We start from the raw sequence: 22,618 nt of genomic DNA, 5'->3' as shown, positions 1-22,618 counted from the left end.
AATCTAATATACATCTCTGGTTAAGAACCTCTGATATAAACATGTATTTTAAAACCTAAAAATTCAAATATCTAACCACTATGCTGCACACCTGAAATTAATAAAATATTGCATGTCAATTGTAATTGAAAAATCATAAAAAGGGGTGAAGGAGGTGAAGGGGAATAAGAAGTTCGAACTGTCAGGTATAAATCAAATGAGTCATAGGGATGTGGTGTACATCACAGGGAATACAGTCCATAATATTGTGATAGCGTCGTACGGTGTCAGATGGTTGCTGGACTTATCATGGTGATCACTTCTTTAAGTATATAAATGTTGAATAACTAATAACTATGGTATATACCTGAAACTAATACAATGTTGTATGTTAGCTACACTTTAATAAAAAAAAAATTAAAAATTCATTCAGACCAAAAAAACATGTTTATAGATACTATAAGTCAGACCTGGATCTAAAGACGCAACGATATAATTCTTATCCTCAAGGAAATTAAGTCTAGTAGGGAAGAGATGATCATAAATGAATAATTGCAATGCCGTTTGTGAAGTACAATAAGAGATATTTACTAGGTTATAATGGAGAGCAAACATATCTTTGAAGACAAGTTTATAGAGCTGAAATTTTTACTGTATGAAAGAATTAATTAGGGATTATCTGGACTATGGAAACTATAATTAGGATTAATCTAAACACTACTAAATCATACAGGCTTTATTTTTAAAGATCTAAAGTTTTCTATGAAGATTTGGGAATACAGGATATACTTTCCACAATTATAAAACATTAATGGTGGAGGGAAAGGTGCCATATTTGGTTCCTAGCTAAATGCTTTTCAAAAAACTTGGGTTTAAAAGCACAAAAATGAACCAGTTTACCATGCACTTATAATGTGCAGCTGCCTTCTTGGCATTAAATATATGCAGTTTTCCTCTTGCTTCATTTTCTTCCTCTCCTACATGGCAAAATCCACATTTAGGCCTGGTGTCACTAGGGCTGCTTCTGTGTGGAGACCTATCTCTCTGCAAATGTAAAAGAGGAAAAAAAACTTTAAAAAAAATCCATGAAAATATGCTATTAGTACCTTAGGCTTAGTCAACTTTTCAAAGGATGCGTTTTATCTATAATCACAGGTTAAATGAAACATTCAATGAAAAGTAAGAATCCCATGTTTTTCTACTTACATAGGAACTACTTTCCATTTCATCTGTTCCATGGGAGGATGTGGACCTGGTATCTTCTGAGAGCCCTTTAAAATTAGTTTTCCGTGGTCTTCCTTTGCGACTTTTCTTTTTACTTTTAGGTGATGAGGGCTCCAGTTCATGTTCATTAAAACTTTCTTCTAAATCGGCTGCTTAAAAATGAACAAAAGCTGTACATCAACCAATCTTAACATGGGTCATTAGACCATCGGTTTCTCCTTAGAATGACATCGTCTCCAGAAACAAGGACAAATGGTCTGTGGTATATTCAGTATAACAATGTAACATTTCACATAAACACAACAAAAAACAAATAAAAATATTTTGTTATAATCATTGGAAAATTAATGATTTCCATCAAATTAATAATTCTATAAAAATGAGTTTTGTGATTTTGAATGTGCATATGGTTCAGTAAACATTTCTAAACTCTAATAATTTTTAGAATTAGCTCTTGTGTTAACTTTTTTTACATAGGTTTCAGAGTTTTACTTCAAGTTGTTGGTGAAATCAGAACACTTACCTAGAAAACAAACTTACTATAACTTGGAAAACTGAATGAAAATAAAGTAGGTATATCTTCTCTAATACAGTAGCCACCAGCAACATAAGGTTTTTAAAAATTTAACTCATTTATAATTAAACAAAATTCTTCAGTTTCTCAGTTACACAGACCACATTTCAAGTACTGATTTGTCACATGTGGCAAGATGCATCTCTACTGGATATCACAGACCTAGAATGTTTCTATCATCGCAGAAAAGTCTATTGAACAGTGCTGCTCTTTAAAGATAGCTCTTTAAACTATTATGGAAATAAAATGACAAAATTCAACAAAGAAGTCATCTATAAATGAACACAAATATTAAGTATAAGAGGAATTTCTAACATAAGTGGCAGAAATTCTATGTTGTAGGTTAGTGTACAATACTTTAATGGATTAAACAAAATATGTAGAAATTTTAGAACAGCATTTCCAAGAAATTTGAAAAGAATTTCTACCATTAATGGAAGGTGTTTCATTCAGTTATTCACTACAAATATTTTATTTATTGAGGGCCCACTGTAATAAGGCAATGTATTTAGTTCTCAAGAAGGTAAAAAGTGTTCACTTGACTTAAGGTCAAACTATAGAAAGTTTTAGGCATGGTTCTAATATCTTCCTTATTTCTTCATGTACCATAAGTTATTGAGTAGAATTCCAGGGACTAACTTCTCAATGAGAAAGCATATCAACTCCTATGTTAATGTTTCCTAAAACTTTAAAGGTTTTGTTGTTGTTGTTGTTGTTTAGAAATAGAAGCAAACTTGTTATGCTAAGAAAAAGGTAATGCAATTAGTATACTTAAATATGTAAATTCTAGGAACTGAGAACATTAGATTGTTTGCAAAACAGTTAATACAAATTTGTATCAATGTGGCTTCACACAACTATGGTAGAATCTGAGGGAGAAAAAAGAGGAAAAGGTACAAGTTAGTAGATAGTGTTTTACAGGTAACAAGAAAAATTCATGTGAATACATCTCCCCATGAGGCCACATAAGTCAATTAAAGATATCTCCTGATCTTAACCCCATAGAAAATTTCATATCAGAACACACTGCCTACTTTAAACATTGAAACTGACAATTTTAACACAGAGAATTTCATTAACGGTGTTACAATTACTTACACTTGCCAAAAATTTTAAATTATTATTATTATTATTTTTATGCCTACAGCACCCGGTCTTCCTAGGTGGTCTCCCACCCAAGTACTAACCAGACCCAACCCTGCTTAGCTTCCAAGATCAGATGGGATGGGGCGTGTTCAGGGTAGCGTGGCCATAGACTAGGGTGGCATGGCCATTGACTTAAAATTCTTGATATGAAAAAAAATCATAATCAGATGTTTCAATCATTTTTATGACTATTATATCCTATGTGATATACATAATAGTGTTATTTACAATGAAGACAATCACTAACACTGTAACAACAGTATATTATTAAACATCTATGAAGAAGTTACTTAATTGTTCCCACTATCAGGCCAACCTGATTAGTTTTCCACATGTCTTAAATATGGAATCATTCACTATAAAATATCAGAGGACTTCTAACAAAATAAATCACAAAAGGTTTATAGATTTAACTATATTAGACTTTCAAACTTCTGAAAGTAAAAAAAAAGTGATGCAATTAAAAGGTAACTGGAAAAATATCTGCTGTACCTATGATAAAGGATTAGTATTCTTATGATATAAAATCATAAAAGATTAAAACTACAAAAGAAAAATACATCATGCATATAATCAAATAATTCACATTAAGTAAACATACTTTTAAAAAATGTGAGTTTTGTAGAATCAAAGTGTAAATTAAGTGATATATCATTTTTACTTATCAAAATAATAGATTTAATAGTTACAAAAAGCTACAATAAACCCAAAAAAAAATTGTGCTAGAAATAAAAATGTAAAAGAAGCCCCACAAAAACACTGAGATAGATCATGCTTCTGGATGAACAGGATCCACATTAGAATATCAGTTCTTGCTAACCTAATTTAATGAAATTTAAATAAAATGTAGTTTAAAAGTTGATTCCATAGTTTTGTGAAGAGTAAATGTACAATACACAAGAATATCTTTTTTTAAAAAAAATGGTATCAAAATATACTATAAAGCAATAGCAGTTAAAACACTGCCACAGGAATAGACATGTGTCAGCAGAAGAGAAAATGAAGTCAAAAATAGACCCATATGTGTTTAGAAATTCAGAGTATGATAACAGTGGCATTTCAAATGAATGGGGGAAAGACATGATGGCACAATTGGCTATCCAATTCCCAAAAAAATTGAGATTCCTTTCCTCTTACCATATGAAAAAAATGGAGATGGATCAAAAAATCTAATCATAAAATAACTGTAAATGCAACATAAGAAAATGGAGGATAATATTTTTTAATAATCTTGGAGTTGGGACACCTATGAAGCCATAAAGAAAGGACTGATATATCTGACTAAAAGTTACAATCTTTTGGATGGTACAGGCACCATAAACCAAGTGAAAAGACAAATAAGTTGGGAAATCATTTGTTTGGTAACAGATAATTGATATCTATATTACAAAGAACACTACGAATTAATTTTTAAAAGACAAACCCTAAGAGAAAAATGAGCAAAGGACAGGAGCTGGCAACTCACAGAAGAAATATAAATGACTATTAAAAAAACATGAGCAGAAGCCCAACCTTATTAGTGATGAGAAGTAAAAATTAAATGAGATAATCAGATAGGCAAAAATTGAAGACTGATAGTAACTAGCACAGGTATGGGGAACTGGGCACTCTCAGATACTGTTGATGGGAACATAAACTGGGTACATGTGACAGTGCTTATTGCCAACGTTAAAAGCACAGACCCTCTTCTAGCACTCTATACTACAGAATCACTTGTATACATACATAAGCACATATGTACAAGGAAGATCAATGCAGTTTTATTTGTATTTGTGAAAGAATAGATATAACTGATCTCTATTAATAGAGAAATCCTTAACTAAACTATAGTTTTATTTATTTTATGGGATATAATGCAACTTTTAAAAAGAATGAGGTCTATTTATATGCATAGATGGGGAAAGATATCTGTGATATACCAAAGAATGAAAAAAGCAAGTTGCATAACCTTATGTGTGTGAGTGTGTGTGTGTACACACATACTATGTTGTCACTATATTTTTCTAAAGTATGCATAGGCATATATACCCACACACATACCTACATACCTATATCCATATATACATACATATGCTTGTATGTATGTAAAAAAGGCTCTGGGAAGATATACACCAAACTGTTATTACTTGCTACTCCTAGAGAATGTGATTTCAGGATGAAGAAAGGGCTTTATGAACTACTTCAATTTTAAAAGTACTATTGCGTGATTTTAATTTTTTAACAATGGGCAATGTACTACCTTTGTAATTAAAAGAATTTATAACATTCAATGTGGTGAAAGGAGAGTGTAAAGTCATCTACTGCTGATGGGAATATAATCTAACAATCTTTCTAGAAAGTAATATGGCAACCTTAAAAAGATTGAATCCTCTGACCCGGTGATTTTACTTTTAGGAATTTATCCTAGAAAATTATTGTAAATGCACATGAAAATGTGAGTACAAAGCCAGTCAGAGCGCCTCTGTTAAAAATTTTCATTAACCTATTGGTTTTCTTTTTCCAATTAAAAATTGTAAAAATGTCTTAAGATTTTAAAAACTTAGTTTTTTCTTTAACAGTAATTATAAAAGAACTATCTGCATAAAAGAAGTAAAAATCTTCCCTTCCACTATCCATTTCCACCTGCTCTGCACTCCCAGCTGACACCCTAGCTTTCTTGTGTCCCTTTCTTTTTATTAGCTCCCTTCCTCCCTCTCAAGATAACCACTGTTAACTGCTTCTTTTCTTGGTTTCAAGGGTTGAGAACCTGGTCTTGAATCCTTGATCTATCATAGAGTTTATGTTCTTGGACCTGAGACGTACCTAAGAGGGTTCCTGAATTAAATGAGTTACTTCATGTAAAGTACTCAATTTAGAACAGTGCCTGACACATAAAACTGAAATCTCATTTTAGTAACTCATCTTGCTCTACTAACACCAGTGCAAGAGAAGCTACAGGACCAGGAAGTATCACCCAAAATAAGTGACAGATTAAATATCATGCTTAGTTTCAAGCCAAAGAAAATGAAGAGGTTATAAACATTTCTTGGGCACTCACCCCATGCAAAACATTTTATATTGGGTAATTTAAGAAAAATAATAAACCACAAGTTGGCTCCTTACAATTTCAAGAACCTAAACTGAGCTGAGGTTATTTTTGTGATCATGTCTTAAATTCTACACATTATTGGAGTCAACAGCTAACACTCAGCATCTACTTTATGCCATTTTCTATCTCATCACCAACTACTTTGCTCCATATAAATTATTAAATACAAAGGCCTCACTCATTAATGAAAATGACTTTAAAAGAACCACCATTCATATGCCACCACAATTCCTTGTAGGTATTCAAATGCTTAGTGATGACCAACTAACATATTAAGTATGTCTACAAAACAGAGATCTGCATCAGTTACAAGCTAGAGATACATGCTAAGACCAATGTTTGACCTTTTGAAATACTGCTTTAAAAAAAGGTAAAGAATATATCTTAGCTAAACACACAGGCTAACAAGGGAAAAACAATGTAAGATGTAGGATTGAATTCTGGCTATTCCTGTCCAATTTTAACATATAAATTTCTATTAATATTAGGAGGACACTTAGACCATTTTAAAGTGCTCAATAACCACACACAGCTAATGGCTACCATATTGGAAGGTGCAAATATAGAACATTTCTATTGTCACAGTAAGTACTACTAGATGGGGTTGTCAAGTCATTAGTGCTCTATCCCCTTGTAAAACGCCCTATGCTGTTGAGGTCTATGTCATTCAGCTAAACCACTGCTTCTTAAACTTTAGGATGAATACAAACCACTTGAGATTTTGTTAAAGTTGCGATTGCTATTTAGTAGGTCAGAGGGAGAAGTTGAAATTAGGCATTGCAATACCTAGCCACTCAGTTCCTTGATCTTCAATGATGTCCACCGACTACCCAATCCCCATAATTGTACCTTATAATGAACTAAAATAGCTTTACCCCTGAAATCCTTATATCACACTTTGGGACCATAAACGATGGCCTTCCCAAGTACTTTCATTCTCCTTGTTCTTCAACATTATCAAGATCTCCAGTCTATAATTACTTCCTGTTTCTTTTTTCTTTTCCTGACTTCGTTTTCCTAATTTAGATTTCTTTCTTGTAAATGTCCTAAATTCCCTTTTCTCCCTTTACTTCTCTGTTGAATCCACCTGGCAAAATCCCAATTCTGAATTAACCAACTAGCCACTTTCTCTATGCTACACCTAGGATCCTGAATTGCTGGAAGAAAGTGACACAACCTGACTGATGGCATCACTATATAAATTCATGGTTACCAACCTCGACTGGGCCCTCAATCCAGTCTGGAAACCTTACATATCTCTAGGCAAACTTCCTCTCCTGGTCTTCACAATTACTCTTTCAAACCTCTGCTCACCTTCAATTCCCAACCCTCACAGGTCTCCACACGTTCTCCCTCACAGAGAAAACAGACCAGAGAGGAACCACCTATTCTTCTTCCTTCTCTCTTATTACAGTGGAAATGTCCTCCTATCATGGGACAATTATTCCCACTTGTGCGTTGAATCCTTCTTCCTGTACCTTCAATCTCTTCTTGCTTATCAGATCCTTTCTCATAAGTATTAAATACCAATTAACCCCCACTTCGAAAAAAAGGCCAAGTGAAAGAAACCAATCTGATTCTAACTATATGACATCCTAGAAAAGGCAAAACTATGAAGACAATAAAGATTCTCTCAAATTTAATACTTCAAACCACAGTTTATGTTATAACAAACTAACATGACAGGCTGAATTTTATAATATTTATCATTTTAAGTATGAAAGTAGATATTGAGCCATAGATGGCAAATGATTAAGAAATTGCCACAGGTCTCAATTCCTCTTTGTTGAACAGATTGGTGCAGTGCAATTTTCAAACCAAAATAGTCCCTAAAATACAATCCTATAAACCCATCATAAATTACAATCATAAAGCACAACATATGTTTCCCATTAGAACAATGAAAGAATTGCAAATTCTGTTTCTGAAAAAACACTCAATATTAAATAAATTCAAGCTAGATGAATGTGATAAGTCAAAATTCAATACATAGAAACTTTAATACTTTAATTTTTTCTTTAATATTTTTAAATTGTAAAATTATGCATCCAGTTCTACCATAAGTATAAATAAACTGCATATATTATCAATAATACAAGGGCCCCCAATGTGCTACAAAAGTATACATGGAACTCAAAATTCAAATCAATGGTTTTACAAATTTGAATTGTAGTAATCCTTCCAGTTACATGAAAAGAAAAGTCATCTTGAAAAGTATGAATTTAGGTCTTTCTCATGAATAAGTTTCTCATAGCAAAAAGGTAGTTAAAATTATTCTACTTCATGTAGTCTACAGTGCCTTCTCTCTACCACTAGATGGTACTATCAGCTTCAGAAATCTAGGGAATAAAAGGGGAGCAGTCTAAATTAATCATTGCTGATATCCTCAAATACCTGTCCCAATATATTCATATACTTGTGTTCATCAGGTCACAAATCTCAACTCTTGGCTTAAAATCTTAAAGAGGATCAAATAAACACACTTAAAATCTGAAGTAATAAAAGGTGGTAAAGCTTACTGTTAACCTTACACAAAAGGTTTTTCAATTCAATTCTAAAATTAAGTGAGGAAAAGATACTGGTGAAAAACCCTATGAAGGTTTATCAGGTGCACTCTAACACTTCAAAAACATTCTGTTCTTATTATTTATCCAATTGGTTTACCTTAAAGACAAGGTTTCTTTTCTTTTCTTTCTTTCATTTTTTTTGCTAAAGACTGTACTCTCAACCAGCATTTTTAAAGTATTTGGATTAATCTTAAGTCCAAAGTATAAATAGTATTTTGTATTATGAAACCAAGATCTAAGAGATCAAAAAGGGCCAAAAATTTTAATATGGTAACACTAATAATTAAATCTTTATAAAAGAAACTTCCTAAAACAATAGGCTTAAACCATTCTAATTGTAAGCAACAAAAGCTAACAAAAACTTTAAAGATCTTTAATCTAAATGGATAGAACAATCTCAGATTAAATCTAAGCCTTTTTTATATTACTTGTAAAAGTATCAAAACCACCTGTTTGAAAAGGTTTGAAACAAGTCAGAATTCAAGAACTTTACCATACCTTCTAAACACCAGTACAAGTTGGCTACCTATAAACACTCCTAACCTGGTTTTGTATAAATTTAAGTGGAAATGCACTATAATTTTAGGTTTATATTTTAAAATTGGTTTTCTTATGATCACGTCTGTATTTTTACAAAAGGAAGTACTATAATGTGAATAGAAATTTAACAGAAAGCCTGATGATCGCAGAGTATTGGTATTGCCCATTCAGATTTCTATATCTGACAGTAGTAGCTCAATTAAATTTATAATCTACTAACACTTAAACACAGAAATCCATACTTACTAGCATCATTTCTTTCTAAAAATAAATACTGTCTTGATGAACTCTTAACAAGAACTTTGGGATAAAAGTTTTCTTTAAAATTCTGACCTTTTTCACTATTATGCATTAGTTTATCCTAATGCTTTTATAATTCTTGGAAATGTATTCAATATTGAAATACATCTTATGGTAAAAATTAATATAGTATAATTCACTCATATTTTACGCAAATTTCTTCTCAAAAGTAAAATGTGGCTGAAAGACATACCTTCGGAGTTATGTGCAGTTTTCTTGTGTTTCCGGCAATAAACCCTATAAAAAATAATTTAAAATTATCAAGTAAACTGAACATATTTCTCAAAAAATGAGCACTACACGTAACCTCATTCACAAGTCAGATTCCAAACATCTTATTAAACTTCCTATGCCATTTCTCTAAGCATTAAATGCTTTACCAAAAACTCCTTTTATGATGATGCTGAAATGGCAAACATTTTTACAAAAGCCCAAAGAAAGTGTAACTGTTAAAAAAAGTCTTAAAGAGAATTGATAATTACATGTAAATTCCTTGTGAAGGTTTCTCTCGTATTTGAGCTTTATCGTGCAATGCACAGTGGTAGTGGTATGTCCTGTGACAGGTTTTCACATCACAACCAATTGTTGCTCCAGGACAATGACACAAAGAACACATCTATGGCAAAAACAATAAAAGCTTATTAATGTGTGATTTTTCTAAGGCAGTGATATCAGGTTAGAGGCATATCAATCTCTGTCAAGGAAAACAAATTGGTTATTGAAAAGTTTTGTATCTAATTATGCTATTTTTCTTACGTTCTCACCAAGAAATAATTCAAATAAAATTCTACTGGGGGTATTTTTCCCCATGTTAAACAATGACAAAATTAATGGAATATTATTAATACCTATTGTTTCACTGTGGTCAACTGAAAATTTTAAATGCTGCAAATCAGAGATGTAAGCTGTATATATAACTTACACTTCTTCACAAATCCGGACCTTCCTGGAAATAAGTAACTGGGGAAAATACCTCATACCAGAAAAAATATTTCCTCACGTTCTCAATGCTCACTGAGACTTTTTTTGGGGGAAAAAAACCTCACATACTATTTGGGAACCTGGTAAAAATTGATTTTAAGTGAAGGAAGGAGAGAGGATAAAATAATTAGGTAATTTTCTAAATACCTCAAGTTTTAAAAATATTCTGTTGATATCAAATTGATTGTGAAAATATGCTCATCTGTTTTAATTTAATCTGTTACTTACCTCTTGCATTATAAATTCAGACAAATAGATAAAAGAATAGATTCTCTCAATATATTTTCGTATACCTTACCTTATGACTTTATTGAATAATTCCTATTGTTTAGCTCTTGATCTAAATTTAGGGGAAAAATCTTTTTAAAAAGCACATAACAATGACATTAACGATGGTTGTTAGCGGTTTTAATTAAGATATCACAATATACTGTGCTGAGTGGCCTTTTAATGAAGCTATCTCCTAAGCTATAAATACCAGGACAAAATAAGCTCACAATAAGGTAAATCTTAAAAACTGTTCATTCGTTTTTAGGTTGCTAGAGATCTTGTTCTGAACTCCTCTCGTTCCTCTTTAATTTAATTTTAACATAAAGAACACTTACCGTCTTAATTTTGGATTACTTGGCCCCTTAGCAATTTTTGTTGTACCAAGGGGCTAATATAAATTCCAATAAAATTTCTTATATTTCTCTAAGCAAGGGAACAAACACTCAATCTGAGTCAAACTATCATTCAAAAAATACTCATATAAATGTCAGAAACAGAAACATTCTCAATACAGGTACTTCCAAAAAAACATGAGGGCCAGTATCCATTAATACTAGTGGAATACTCTACTTCCTTAAATAAATATAGAAACTTCAAAGTATTACTGTAAAAAGAAATACTGTGCTAAATTATCAAGCAGGAAAAGCTATTAAAAACTTCTGAGTGTTTTATAAATTGTTGAGAAGGTGGAACATTTGTACTGCAGCTTAATTATGAGGTTCTATTATTTTAGTAAATTGCATTTCTAATCAAAACACTAAAACTTATTATAGAAATTTTGGAAAACACAAAAGAACACAAAGAAAATTTAAAAAATCACTCATACTCACCAAGGAGAGACACCCTTACAGTGTCACAACGATTACATGAAAGTACTTCCCATGTAATTCTGTACGTACCATTTTGCAACCTATTTTTTTAACTTAATAAATCAAACATTACCCAGACTTCATTAAAAACTCTACTGCAAGTAGTTCATCTTGAAATTACATCTAAAATGGATTTGCATAAGTACATTTCGGAAAAAACTGAGTTCAATTAGCAAGCAAGAATGAACAGAGAGGTACTGTTAAAAATACTGTACTGGAAAAAATTTTCAACATGGGCAAAGAAACAGTGAGATGGGCACTCTCATATGTTGCTGGAATTTGGTACATGCTGTCTGCACAGTAACTTGCCTTATTTATCAAAGAGGTTTTAAAAAGTTTATATTCTCTGATCCAATAATTTTACTTCTATAAATCTAGTCTAAAAAAATCAGATTCGAACAATTCATATGCAGTCATATGCACTGCAGAATTACTTAAAATAGCCTGAAATATAAAATTACCTATGGAAAATAACTAAAAAAGGTTTAAATAAATTATGGTACACCCATATTGTAGGACTATTCTATGACCACTCTTTTCAAATAAATTTTAATGGCATGGAAAAAAGTTTATGTATAATGTAAATGAAAAATGAAGCAGGATACAAAACTATGAATTATGATCCCAATTATAACATACACTCTATGAAAATAGGTGAAAGTAAATATAGCAAAATGCCAAGTGCTTATCTCTGAGTGATTGGTTTTCTTTATAATTTCCTGTGTTTTCTGATTTTTCTACAATGGACAAAAACACTTTTATATACAAAAAATGTTTAAAAACACTGACAATACTCTAGCAAATGCTTTCAATACTCCTCTCTCAGTTTATTGAAAATGGAAAAAAACAAAATATCCAAAATATATGAAAATTTGTTTTGGCTTGTTATAAATTCAAATCTGCCCCAAGTATGACCAGTTAACTACAACAATTGAGGACAGATAATTTTTTAAGTGATAAATTGCTTATTCTTAGTTTTGTCAGTTTCTCTCAAGGAAGAAAGACACACCAATAAAAATGTTTTCAGAGGGTGGAAAATGCTTTCCAAGGTTAGGAAAGGAATTTTCTCAATTAGAATTTACAGAATCTATTTTATGCAGAATTCATATATAAGCAGAAGTACCTCTCCTGGTAAGATACTAACAAAATAGCAAAAATTATTCATAATAAACTAAATATAAAATGTATCTTTTTTTAAAACTAAATATAAAATTTAAATCAGCTTGTGTACCTATGAATACAAAACAGGAACATAACTGTTATCTTTAAGTCTACTATGCTATAGTCCAACCCCTGAAATAATTATTTTTCCCTGAACTCTTATGGGACTTACCACATAGTATTCGTTTGTGCTCTTATCATTTATTCCCTATGTGACTAATTATTTTAGAAATGTATAGATTTTACCTATCATTTGCTTCTAGATTTTTTTGGAAGACTAACACTGTGCATTACAAAGTAATTGATTTTAAGCTTACTCTATTATTGAAATTTTTAATATCTTATGGCATATTTTTTCTCATTCATGTTTCTAACACCTGTAGATTTTACAGAATCTTAACATATTTCTTCAGGTATATCTAAAAATATTTAAACAGTCTGATCTAGGATTTGGAAATGTGAAATTGAGAAGAACAATTCAGCTGAAGGGACACAGAATGAAGAGAGGTAAGAATATTTGAGGGAAAGGGTTAACACCATTAAGAAACAAGGTCGAGAATAAGGTCGAGATAAAAAGAAAAAAAATTAAAGAAGTTGAGAAACCAGATAGGTGGCTACTAGTTTTCTTTCTTCAAAAATGTTACGGAAGATAAAACAAAGGACTTCTTTTGAAAAAAGTGGAATAGGAAAATGGGACTCCTAACAAAGCAAGGCAGCACTTGGTCAGATTCGAGTAATGTTATCCTGTATTCCTCCTTATACAAACATTTGCCCTCTAATTTGTCACAGTCGTTACTGGACCCTCAATAGAACGACTGTCAAAAAAAAGTCAGCTGCCACTTAACATGATGTTTGCCCTTGAACCACGGCTCTCTCAAATGACGGAAAATTAAAGTTAACCTGACAGAAACATGTTTTTCGAGAACAATGGTGGACCCCTTCTCACTCCGCCCTGCAGCAAAGGTCTGTCCCGCATATTAAATATTCTGTTGAGGGCTAATTTCCCACCCCCAATACAGGTATAAATGTCAATTCTCAGCTTACTCTGCTTGTATCCTTGATTTAAATAGAGGTAAAAATTTCTCTGTTGATAATGATTTTTCTTTTACTTTTATTCTTCTATCCAGTTTGCTACCTAGTAGACCTAGTAAACCTCAATAATCAATTACTTCATCTAAAATGGAGGGAATGGAAAAAAGGCCCCATCCTACTATAGATGTTTACATGTCATCTTTACAATATGATTAGAAGCTATACTTTTTAAATAAAAATTACATGTATACTTAAGATGTCAACAGGATGTGTGTATGTGTATATTTGTACATATACAGTGAAATGATTACTACAGTAGAGTTCATCAACACACCTATTTCTTTATACAGTTACCATTTTTTGGTGCGTGGTGAGAGCACCAGAAATCTACTCTCAGCAAATTTCCAGTATTCAATACAGTATGATTAATCATAATCATCAAGCTGGACATCAGACCTCCAGACTTATTCATCCCACATAAATGCAACTTTATGCCCTTTGACCAACATCTCCCTTCTTTCCTACCTCCCCACCCCTGGTAACCACTCATTCTGTTGTCTGTGAAGCTATACTATGGTAAAGTTAAGTTTAGCAGAGTCGCCAGGAGCTGACCCACGGACGAAAGAGGAACTTAAGTCATATGTGATAGGAAACAACAGGAACTGAAAGGACCATGACTTAGTTAAAGTCCTGTAGGAGCCCGAGGCTGGCTGAGGCATACCTGCTCCTCAGTTAGCTGAACTAGGCCAGGACTGAAATTCAGTTTGCGAAAGAAAAAGTCTTAAGGAGTAAAAGGAAAAGTACTGCTTTCTCAGTAGCTTCGGGGGAAGCTCAAGGGAAACTCAAAAACATAGATAGAAGGTAAAACTAAAATGAGATGGGCAATCTCTAGGATAGGCAGAAAGAGAAGGCTCTTGAGGAAAAACTGGAATCTGATGGCTAGATAGAACCATATGGAACCAAGGGAGGGAGGGCTCTCTTAAGACTTAGCTTTGCCCAGCTTAACTGACGTGTAGACTGCATATCAGTAACTGACCACCAGTGTATAGATGTTAATTCTCACAGCCAAGTAGTTACTCAAGAGTACTCAAGATACCTGCCCCCACAAAAACAGCTATGAATGTACTGAGAATACAAAAGAGGACACAGGAAGATACCATGTTCTTGAGTTGGTATGCAAAGAAAAAGTGCCCAAAGTACTTGGAGCTGGGAACAGGATACCTAGGATATTTTTGCAGGAGACTCGAGATAAAAAGTGAGAGCAGTTAACCTTACACTGGTGTTTGGGTTTTTTTGGTGTATTGTTAATAAAAGCTGGACAATGCAGTTTGGGCAAGTTTTCAAAGCTGCCTAAAAAATGCTCCTAACTCCAGGCTCATTGCTTTACTTGTAGTAATACCTCACATATCCAATGCAGTTAGAAAACAGACTGAGATTTGAATTTTCTGGTTAACTGACAGTTGCCCAATTTATTTGTTAAAAATTCCTAAAACCAATACTATTTCACCGAGGGTGAAACATGAACTGAAAACTTTCTGGTTCATCATTATAGCTACTATTATATATATTGTTATATATGTATATATATTATTATCTATATACATATATAACAATATATATATACATGTAGTATTCTGAAGGTCTCATAAAAACACAAACTTAACAATATAATATTGTTAATAGCAGTCTATATAATAATTAGGTCTAAAAGGAAAGCAATATTATGAGAACATGGATGGCTCTTGAGAGTATCGCGCTAAGCAAAATGAGTCAGACAAAAAGTTGAGAACCATACAATTTCCTTCATATGTGTGATACAAAACTGAAAGCAACAAACAAGAGAGACTCAGAGACATAGACGACAATTTATTTGTTACCAGAGGGAAGGGAAGGGAGTACATAAGGGCAAAGGGGGTCAAATATATGGTGATGAAAGGAGATTTGACTTTGAGTGGTGAACACACAATGCAATATACAGATGATATATTATCAAATTGTATACTTGAAGCCTACATAATTTTATTAACCAATATCACCTTGATAAATTTAATTACAAAAATAATAAGTTAGAAATAAAATCTGTAATTGAAAATCAACAAAACTGATTAGCACCCTAAATTCCAGATGCTTCTAAAAAACAGAGCCAATAAAAAGTACTAGTTTTTACTAGAGTAAGACTAAATCTAAGCAGTTCCTGAATAAATCATTTCAGAAATCTTTGGAAGTTGGAGGACAATGAACTAAGCCTATCAAGTTCTTACTTAACCTCGTCTCCTGACCTTGCTCTGAATATCACATACTTCAACTCCATCCAACTTTATGAAGTTTCTTTTTTCACCTTAAAGATTCAGACAGACTTTTTCTGAGCTCAGATCATTACATTTAGGCTCTTCTCAGGTGTAGGTCTTTTAGGCTGAGGGTACTTGAAACTGACAAGCTGCTTACTCTATTCAATTTATGAAGAACGCCAAGTACACATGCATGCTCGACTAAGTATCGAGACACCCCCCAAAACCAGATATAGATTATTTTTTATTATTGGTTTGGGTTCTTGAGAAGTAATTATATAATGAAATAAATGGAAAGTATTCCCAATTATGAAGTATTAAATGAAGGCAAAGTAAAAAAAAAAATTTGAATTTAAAAAAAAAAATAACTGATTCAGTAATAGTCAAAGACTTGATTTTATCCGTCATTAGACTTGAAATTTCTGTTTGGCCTTACATTAATTCTCCTTAATCACCTCCAAAGTAAAGTCTATTTTAATATAAATAACAGGAAAAATATCTGTGCACATTAAAATTAATCTGCATGCCATAATCTGAGTTTAAAAAAAAAACCTCACATTTATATGAATACATTCATGATTCATGTACACTTAGTTACACAGATGACAATGAGGCCATCTTTGAGAAGAAAATTTACCTGTTTTCCCCTCAAAATACCCTAAGGCTGGGTCTTGCAAGCCCACCACCTGTTTTTGTAAATCAAGTTTTATTGGAACACAGACATGCTCATTTTTTGTGTATTGTTTCTGACTACAACTGAGACCATATGGCTGGCAAAGCCTTAAATATTTATTATCTGGTCCTTCACACAAAGTTTGCTGACCTCTGTCCTAACAATGATCCACGACCAAGAGTGTTCATCAAAAATCACTTGGGAACCTTTTTCAAAAGATAACCGTCTGTAGTCCCTTGTCCCCTCTTTCTGATTTCATAGTTGGTTAGGTACCACTACTTGATATGTAGCACTACTAGTCACCAAGCATCTTTTACTTCTTAGTATGCAGGAGGCAATGCTAGTGTTCTATACACTGTGGGTGCTCCATTTTGTTCTTACTGAATTCTAAATGAAACACACATTACTTTAAATAGCACTGGCATTTAATACTTACTTAATACTTTTGACCACTTCCTCTTCCTTGAAACGCTTTCCCCTTTGACTTCTACGGCATCAGTTTCCCAATGGAACACATTTCAAATGTCACTTCTTATGAAGCCTTCTGAATTATCAAATAGAATTATGGTCCTCTTTCCCAGCATTCTTTTATATACTTCTAAAGTTAAACTATATTTACTCATGGTTGCACCCAAAGTGTTGCACCCACTGTGCTTGGTACAAAGTGGGCACTCAATCAAGTATCTGATAAACGGACAGATAGATGACTTCTACACTCTAGAGGGAGGTATAGATAAATATAATGCCTAAGAAAATAACAAAAATAACACTATACTGGGTGAATGAATGTTGGGAGAAACAAAACCCCTCATGTTTGAGGCATACAAAGCTCTCCACCATCCTGAACAAATAACCAACGTGATTTTTCCCTCTAGATTTCTCTCCTTCCTTTTCAAACCTATAGAGCTGCAAACAATGCTAAACCACTGATTAACCAAAACAGGAATTTTATGCAATACCATTACTTTCCTGGTCAATTTACAACTAACCCGTTATTAAGGCCTCATACTATTATCCAATTGAAGCTTTTCTCTCCTTCAAATTCAACTAACAATTAATGAATGCCCACTTATTTATTAGAACACTACTGAGCACAAATGACACATCAAGCACTGTGCTGTTTTCCATGTATTATCCCCATTTAGTCTTATGTTAGGCAAAGAGAATACAATCTCTACTCTCCCAGAGTTCCTAATACGGTGGGGAAGAAAGGCTTGTGCACATGTAACAAAAACAATGCATACTGTGTTAAAGTCTACAACAAAAGTGAACACTGAGTAGGACTCAAAAACAGACAAAACTGAGAGGCAGCTAGGAGATGAGTAACATCAGTACATGCATAGCAGTAGGGACAAGTAGAGGACGACTGGGAAGCTGAGAGGAGTGGGAATGAGATAAGGAATGGAAAAGGTGAGTTAAGAATGACTTCTGAAGGGCAGGCTGAGGACTCTGGATACTATTTTGTATGCAGTAAGGAATCCATAAAGGTTTTGAGTCAGGGAATGACATTAGATTTTAAAAGTAGAGATCAAATAATTACCAGCAGTACATTGGAAGGATGGGAAGTAGAAGACTGGATACAGGGTGCCATTAAGAAAGAAAAGAAGGTAGACATCCCAGAAATAAAATCAAATGACTGATGTGAAAGAAGGCAGAACTGAAAATAAAGGATTCAGAAAGAAAATCAGATTTCAGGGTGGGAAGATAATGAATATTGGCTTAGACAGTTAGGTTTAAGATGCCTGCAGGACATCTACGTGTACCAGACAGATATGCTGTCATCATTATATTTCATTCTCCACAGTAACTATTACATAGCAATTATCTCCTAAAAAATCATGCATAGCCCTTCCCCACCTGCTCCTTTTCAAGTTGACATTCCTGTTTAATGTTTAAAGACCCTGCAATCATCCTTTCCTACTGAATTTTAATCCATTACTGCCAGTCTCAATGATCCATTCTAATATAGCTAACCTGTTTCCTGGACTTATCTTTTTAAAAAAAAAAAACATTAACCATCTCTAGAAAGCAGTCTTTAACTATCTAAATAGGCAAGACTACTCCCACACAGAAGACTAAAAAAGTGTATATTATAAATTGTAATATAAGCAGATTCATGGCACACCCAATAACCAGACCATAAACTCTCAAAAGTCGGACAATTTTCTCTTTGGGGTACCAAACAGTCCATTGGGACTGAGTAAATAACAAAGTAAAGACTACGTAAAATTGGTCTTTTTATTTTCAGAGGCTACAAAAATATCTTAAGGGTAATAGAGAATCAAATTATTCACATATATAGATATATGGATATATACACACGATTTTTATCCTAAAAACCAACAAGATGCCATTAACAGAACATATTAATGTGAGTCTAATTACGTCCTAAATTCAGTACTACGTCCATCTTTATTAGAAAACTACTAAGTTCTAATCATCACATTTTTAAAATGTGATCTTTGGTTGGGTAGCTTAAAAGGCAGTCTAGTATAACCTAGTGATTAAGAGTTCTGACTTTGGAGTTAACTGGTCCTGGATTCAGATTCCAGCTCTGCCATTTGCTAGCTATAAAACCACCATCAGGTTACTTAACTTTTCTGAGCCTTATTCATTCTCACTTTACAGATGAGGAAACTATTTTCCTAACTCATAGTATGATTATGAGGATTAAATAGGTTCATGTATTTAAAGTACTTATCCTAGTCTCTAGCATATATTAAGTGTTCAATAAATGTTAGATATTTCTACTACTGAAAAAATTAGGGGAAATGTTCAGAGGATTTCTTAAGACATGTGAGTAAAATTTAGTTTGAAAAAGGGAACGTTTAGGAGAGACCTGAGGGTAGTCATGAAGTATATGTAAGAATTTTTCATTTTTAATAAGAAAGAAAAAAAATACTTCCTTTAATGAAAAAAGACATACCTAGAATAAATGGCTTTAAATTAAGCAAGATACCTGAGTTATACAGAAGGGTAAATTTCTCGACTCTGAAGAGTATTATATAAGACTGGTACTGTTTCAGGTTGCTTGGGTAGAATCACAATTTCTTGATATATTTAAGAACAGGGAAGACAAAAATTCTACATTGGATGGTTTGTAGGAAGTCTTGCCTAGGTATAATGAAGGTGAACTAAATGGCTTTCTGAATTTCTGTTCTTAAGAGTCTGTGATGTGTCTGACTCAGGTACCAACTATAACAGTAACTAGCTGGTGTATATATTCTTAATGATCAAGAAAGAGTATGTTCTTCAAATATACCCCTCTGAAGTATTTCCTTAAACAAAATAAAAACAGTGATAACTCATAATTTTACTTGTAAACTTGCATTTCTCGATTAGATGGCTGGAGAATAAGAGTAGGTGGTACAGATGTGGTGTCACCATATGGCTTCAATGGGAACTGGAAACCATTCTGGAAAAATATATATTTTTGCAGGCTTAACTGCAAATACAGAGTCTCAAATTACAAAAACCTTAGTACTCTAGCAGATTTTGCCTGTCCTACCTTGGTACTATATACTCAAAGGTGATGTAAAAGAGATGAATATGTTCAGGTGAAATAGCTTTCCTTCCCCGGTCCTTGCGGCTGACATGAAAACCTTGGAAAATTGCCTAAGGCAGCAAGAACATAGAAACCACACACCCGTTCCTTCCACTCTACTGCAACCTCCCACCCTCTCAAGACTCTGACCCATCTGGACACCTATACATTTTCACCTCAAGCCCCAGCCTTTTCTCTCTGTACTTTTCTTTGGGGTGAGTGAGCACCTCTGGAGCCAATTCCAGGTACAGACTGGAACCTGTCTTGAAAGCACCCAGGGACCGGCATTCCTGTTTTGTATTATTTTCAGTGGGTATTCATGATCTACTTACTTTTCACCTAGGAATCTCGATAAACAAGAGCCAGGGCAAATCGGCTCACAGGATAAAATGCTTTGAAAAGTCAATTAGGGAAGCTAATAATCTGGTTTATATGCAGTTTATCTACTTACATGAAGCTCTTCACTTTTTTCTCCCTTCCTATTTTATTTATGGCCCATTTATTACTTAAATCAATCTACAAAGGAAAAAAGTAAAGAAAACTAAAATCTGGAATTTTGGTTACTTGATAGTATCTCATGTAAAAATGATGTAATGGAAGGAGCAAAACTAATGGCTAAAAGGAGACTTAAAAATTACTACAAAGTTAAATATATAAATGCTACTCTATTCCTATCCCCTATGTAATTTATTTAAATTCTGGCATTTATGGAGAAGGAAAAGGAGAAAATTATATACCCAGGCTCAAAAGTTCTGTCCTTCTGGCACTATTTTTCAATGCCAGATGCCTACTGCCTCAAAATGGCTTCAAAACACCTTTTCTAAGGCAACTCGATATCTTGTACAGCACTTTTTAGTCATGCAACATCACTGTTTAGTAAGCAATGATACAGCATTATCTCTTTACCACTGGCAAAAAGACAAATAAGTTAATGACTTGTCTAAAGTTACATAATGTATCAGTGGCAGAGTTATTTAAAAAACAGGCATCATGACTTCCCAGTCCAGCATGCTTTTCATTTGCCTACAATAATATTAGCAGCATCTTACTATTATTGACAAATAAAAACTCCAATGGTGGCTACCATTTATCAAGTCCTAACCACATGCCAGGCACCGTGCTCACAATATCCCTGTGAGGCAAGTACTGTCATTATATCTTTTTGGCAGGTGAAGAAAACATGGTGTAGAGAAGTAAATAACTTGTCCAGGGTCACCCAGCTAGTAAGAGACAAAGCCAAGATTCGAATCCAAGTCTGTTACTATAGTTTGTGGTCTTCGACCTCCGATACTGTTCCACTCCCTAGATCACGGAACAAATTGTTATGTGTAACTCACTACACTTAAGGGGGAAAACTCCCTACAGGGTACCATTAAAATTAATCAAAATAATTTATAATAGTGAAACTTGTACAAAGTTCTGGTGCTTTCTTCACAAACAGTCTGAATAAATTAAATCTTCATTGAATTTAGCATACTGCCAGATGCACACTGCTGCTTCATGTAAAACAAGGAACTGCATTTATTAATAATATTGTAACATTAGGGACCAAACTGGTCCTGTTCTGACTAGAGCAGCCATGTCAAGTGACAAAAATGCTAACAAGTCAGAATGTAGAAGTATTTTCCAGGCATATTCACAGTGCCAAAGAATAAATAACAGGGTAATAAGGCTTACAGTACAACCAATTTCAAGTAAGTAGTATTCTTCCTTTGTATCTGAATTTATTTTTAAGGATGAGGAAATTAAAAAAAACATGTTTTTCTGGTTCTCAAAAATCAGCAAGCCACAGTAACATGAAGAAATCTAAAGCCACATTTAAATAAATAAAAATCACATTAAAAAATGGAGTGTTCTACTGCTATCTACAGTTTTGGGGGTGGGGAAGATAAACATTTTCATAGTGAAGGTCTCATTACAACAAAAACAATCTGACCTCTGAATTCACATTATTTTAGGATTTGAGACTATTTATTGAAAGCAAATCTTAAATGCTATCTTGAACTTCTTCCTATTGTTTTTTTCCTTAATACTGATAGACTTTATCAAAACAGATTATTCCTGATCATCAAAATGATAGCTCCCTTCTTCCCATCAGATTCTTTGTGACATATGAGATTACTCAGGGCCTAAGAACATAGATATATGTTCTGCCAAACCCATCTTTAAATAATGAAACACTTTATAGTGAAGCTACTGGGGGTACATTTACAGATGTAATTCCAATAAGGAGTTCACAGAAGAAAAATAACCAAATGAAAAGAAACTGTTTCAATATAAACCATAATATATCATAAATACCAACTGAAATGACACTACTTTTCCAGTAGAGCAATATAGTATTCTTACCAATCTGGTTACTGGTAGTGAAGACAGCTATAG

General features: G+C 33.2%; 1 protein-coding gene and 1 pseudogene across 5 annotated transcripts in view; both read right to left on the bottom strand.

Moving 5' to 3' along the window:
* The window catches only part of PHF6 (PHD finger protein 6), a 42,406-nt gene that overhangs the window by 14,689 nt on the left and 5,099 nt on the right, over positions 1-22,618 (bottom strand). For 3 of the 5 annotated variants that reach the window (XM_016123568.2, XM_016123565.2, XM_016123566.2), the window contains 4 exons: positions 9,901-10,034; positions 9,612-9,655; positions 1,186-1,355; positions 880-1,023 (listed from right to left, as the gene is read on the bottom strand). In XM_016123568.2, the coding sequence (XP_015979054.1) occupies positions 880-1,023; positions 1,186-1,355; positions 9,612-9,655; positions 9,901-10,034 (492 nt within the window). The remainder of the gene's footprint in view (positions 1-879; positions 1,024-1,185; positions 1,356-9,611; positions 9,656-9,900; positions 10,035-22,618) is intronic. The other 2 variants (XM_016123569.2, XM_016123567.2) reach the window with 1 other exon arrangement.
* Positions 2,916-3,034, bottom strand: LOC118607890 (annotated as a pseudogene).

This window comes from Rousettus aegyptiacus, unplaced genomic scaffold (genome assembly GCF_014176215.1).
Source record: "Rousettus aegyptiacus isolate mRouAeg1 unplaced genomic scaffold, mRouAeg1.p scaffold_m13_p_9, whole genome shotgun sequence".
NCBI classification, from domain to species: domain Eukaryota; kingdom Metazoa; phylum Chordata; class Mammalia; order Chiroptera; family Pteropodidae; genus Rousettus; species Rousettus aegyptiacus.
This window is presented reverse-complemented; position numbering and strand designations above follow the sequence as displayed.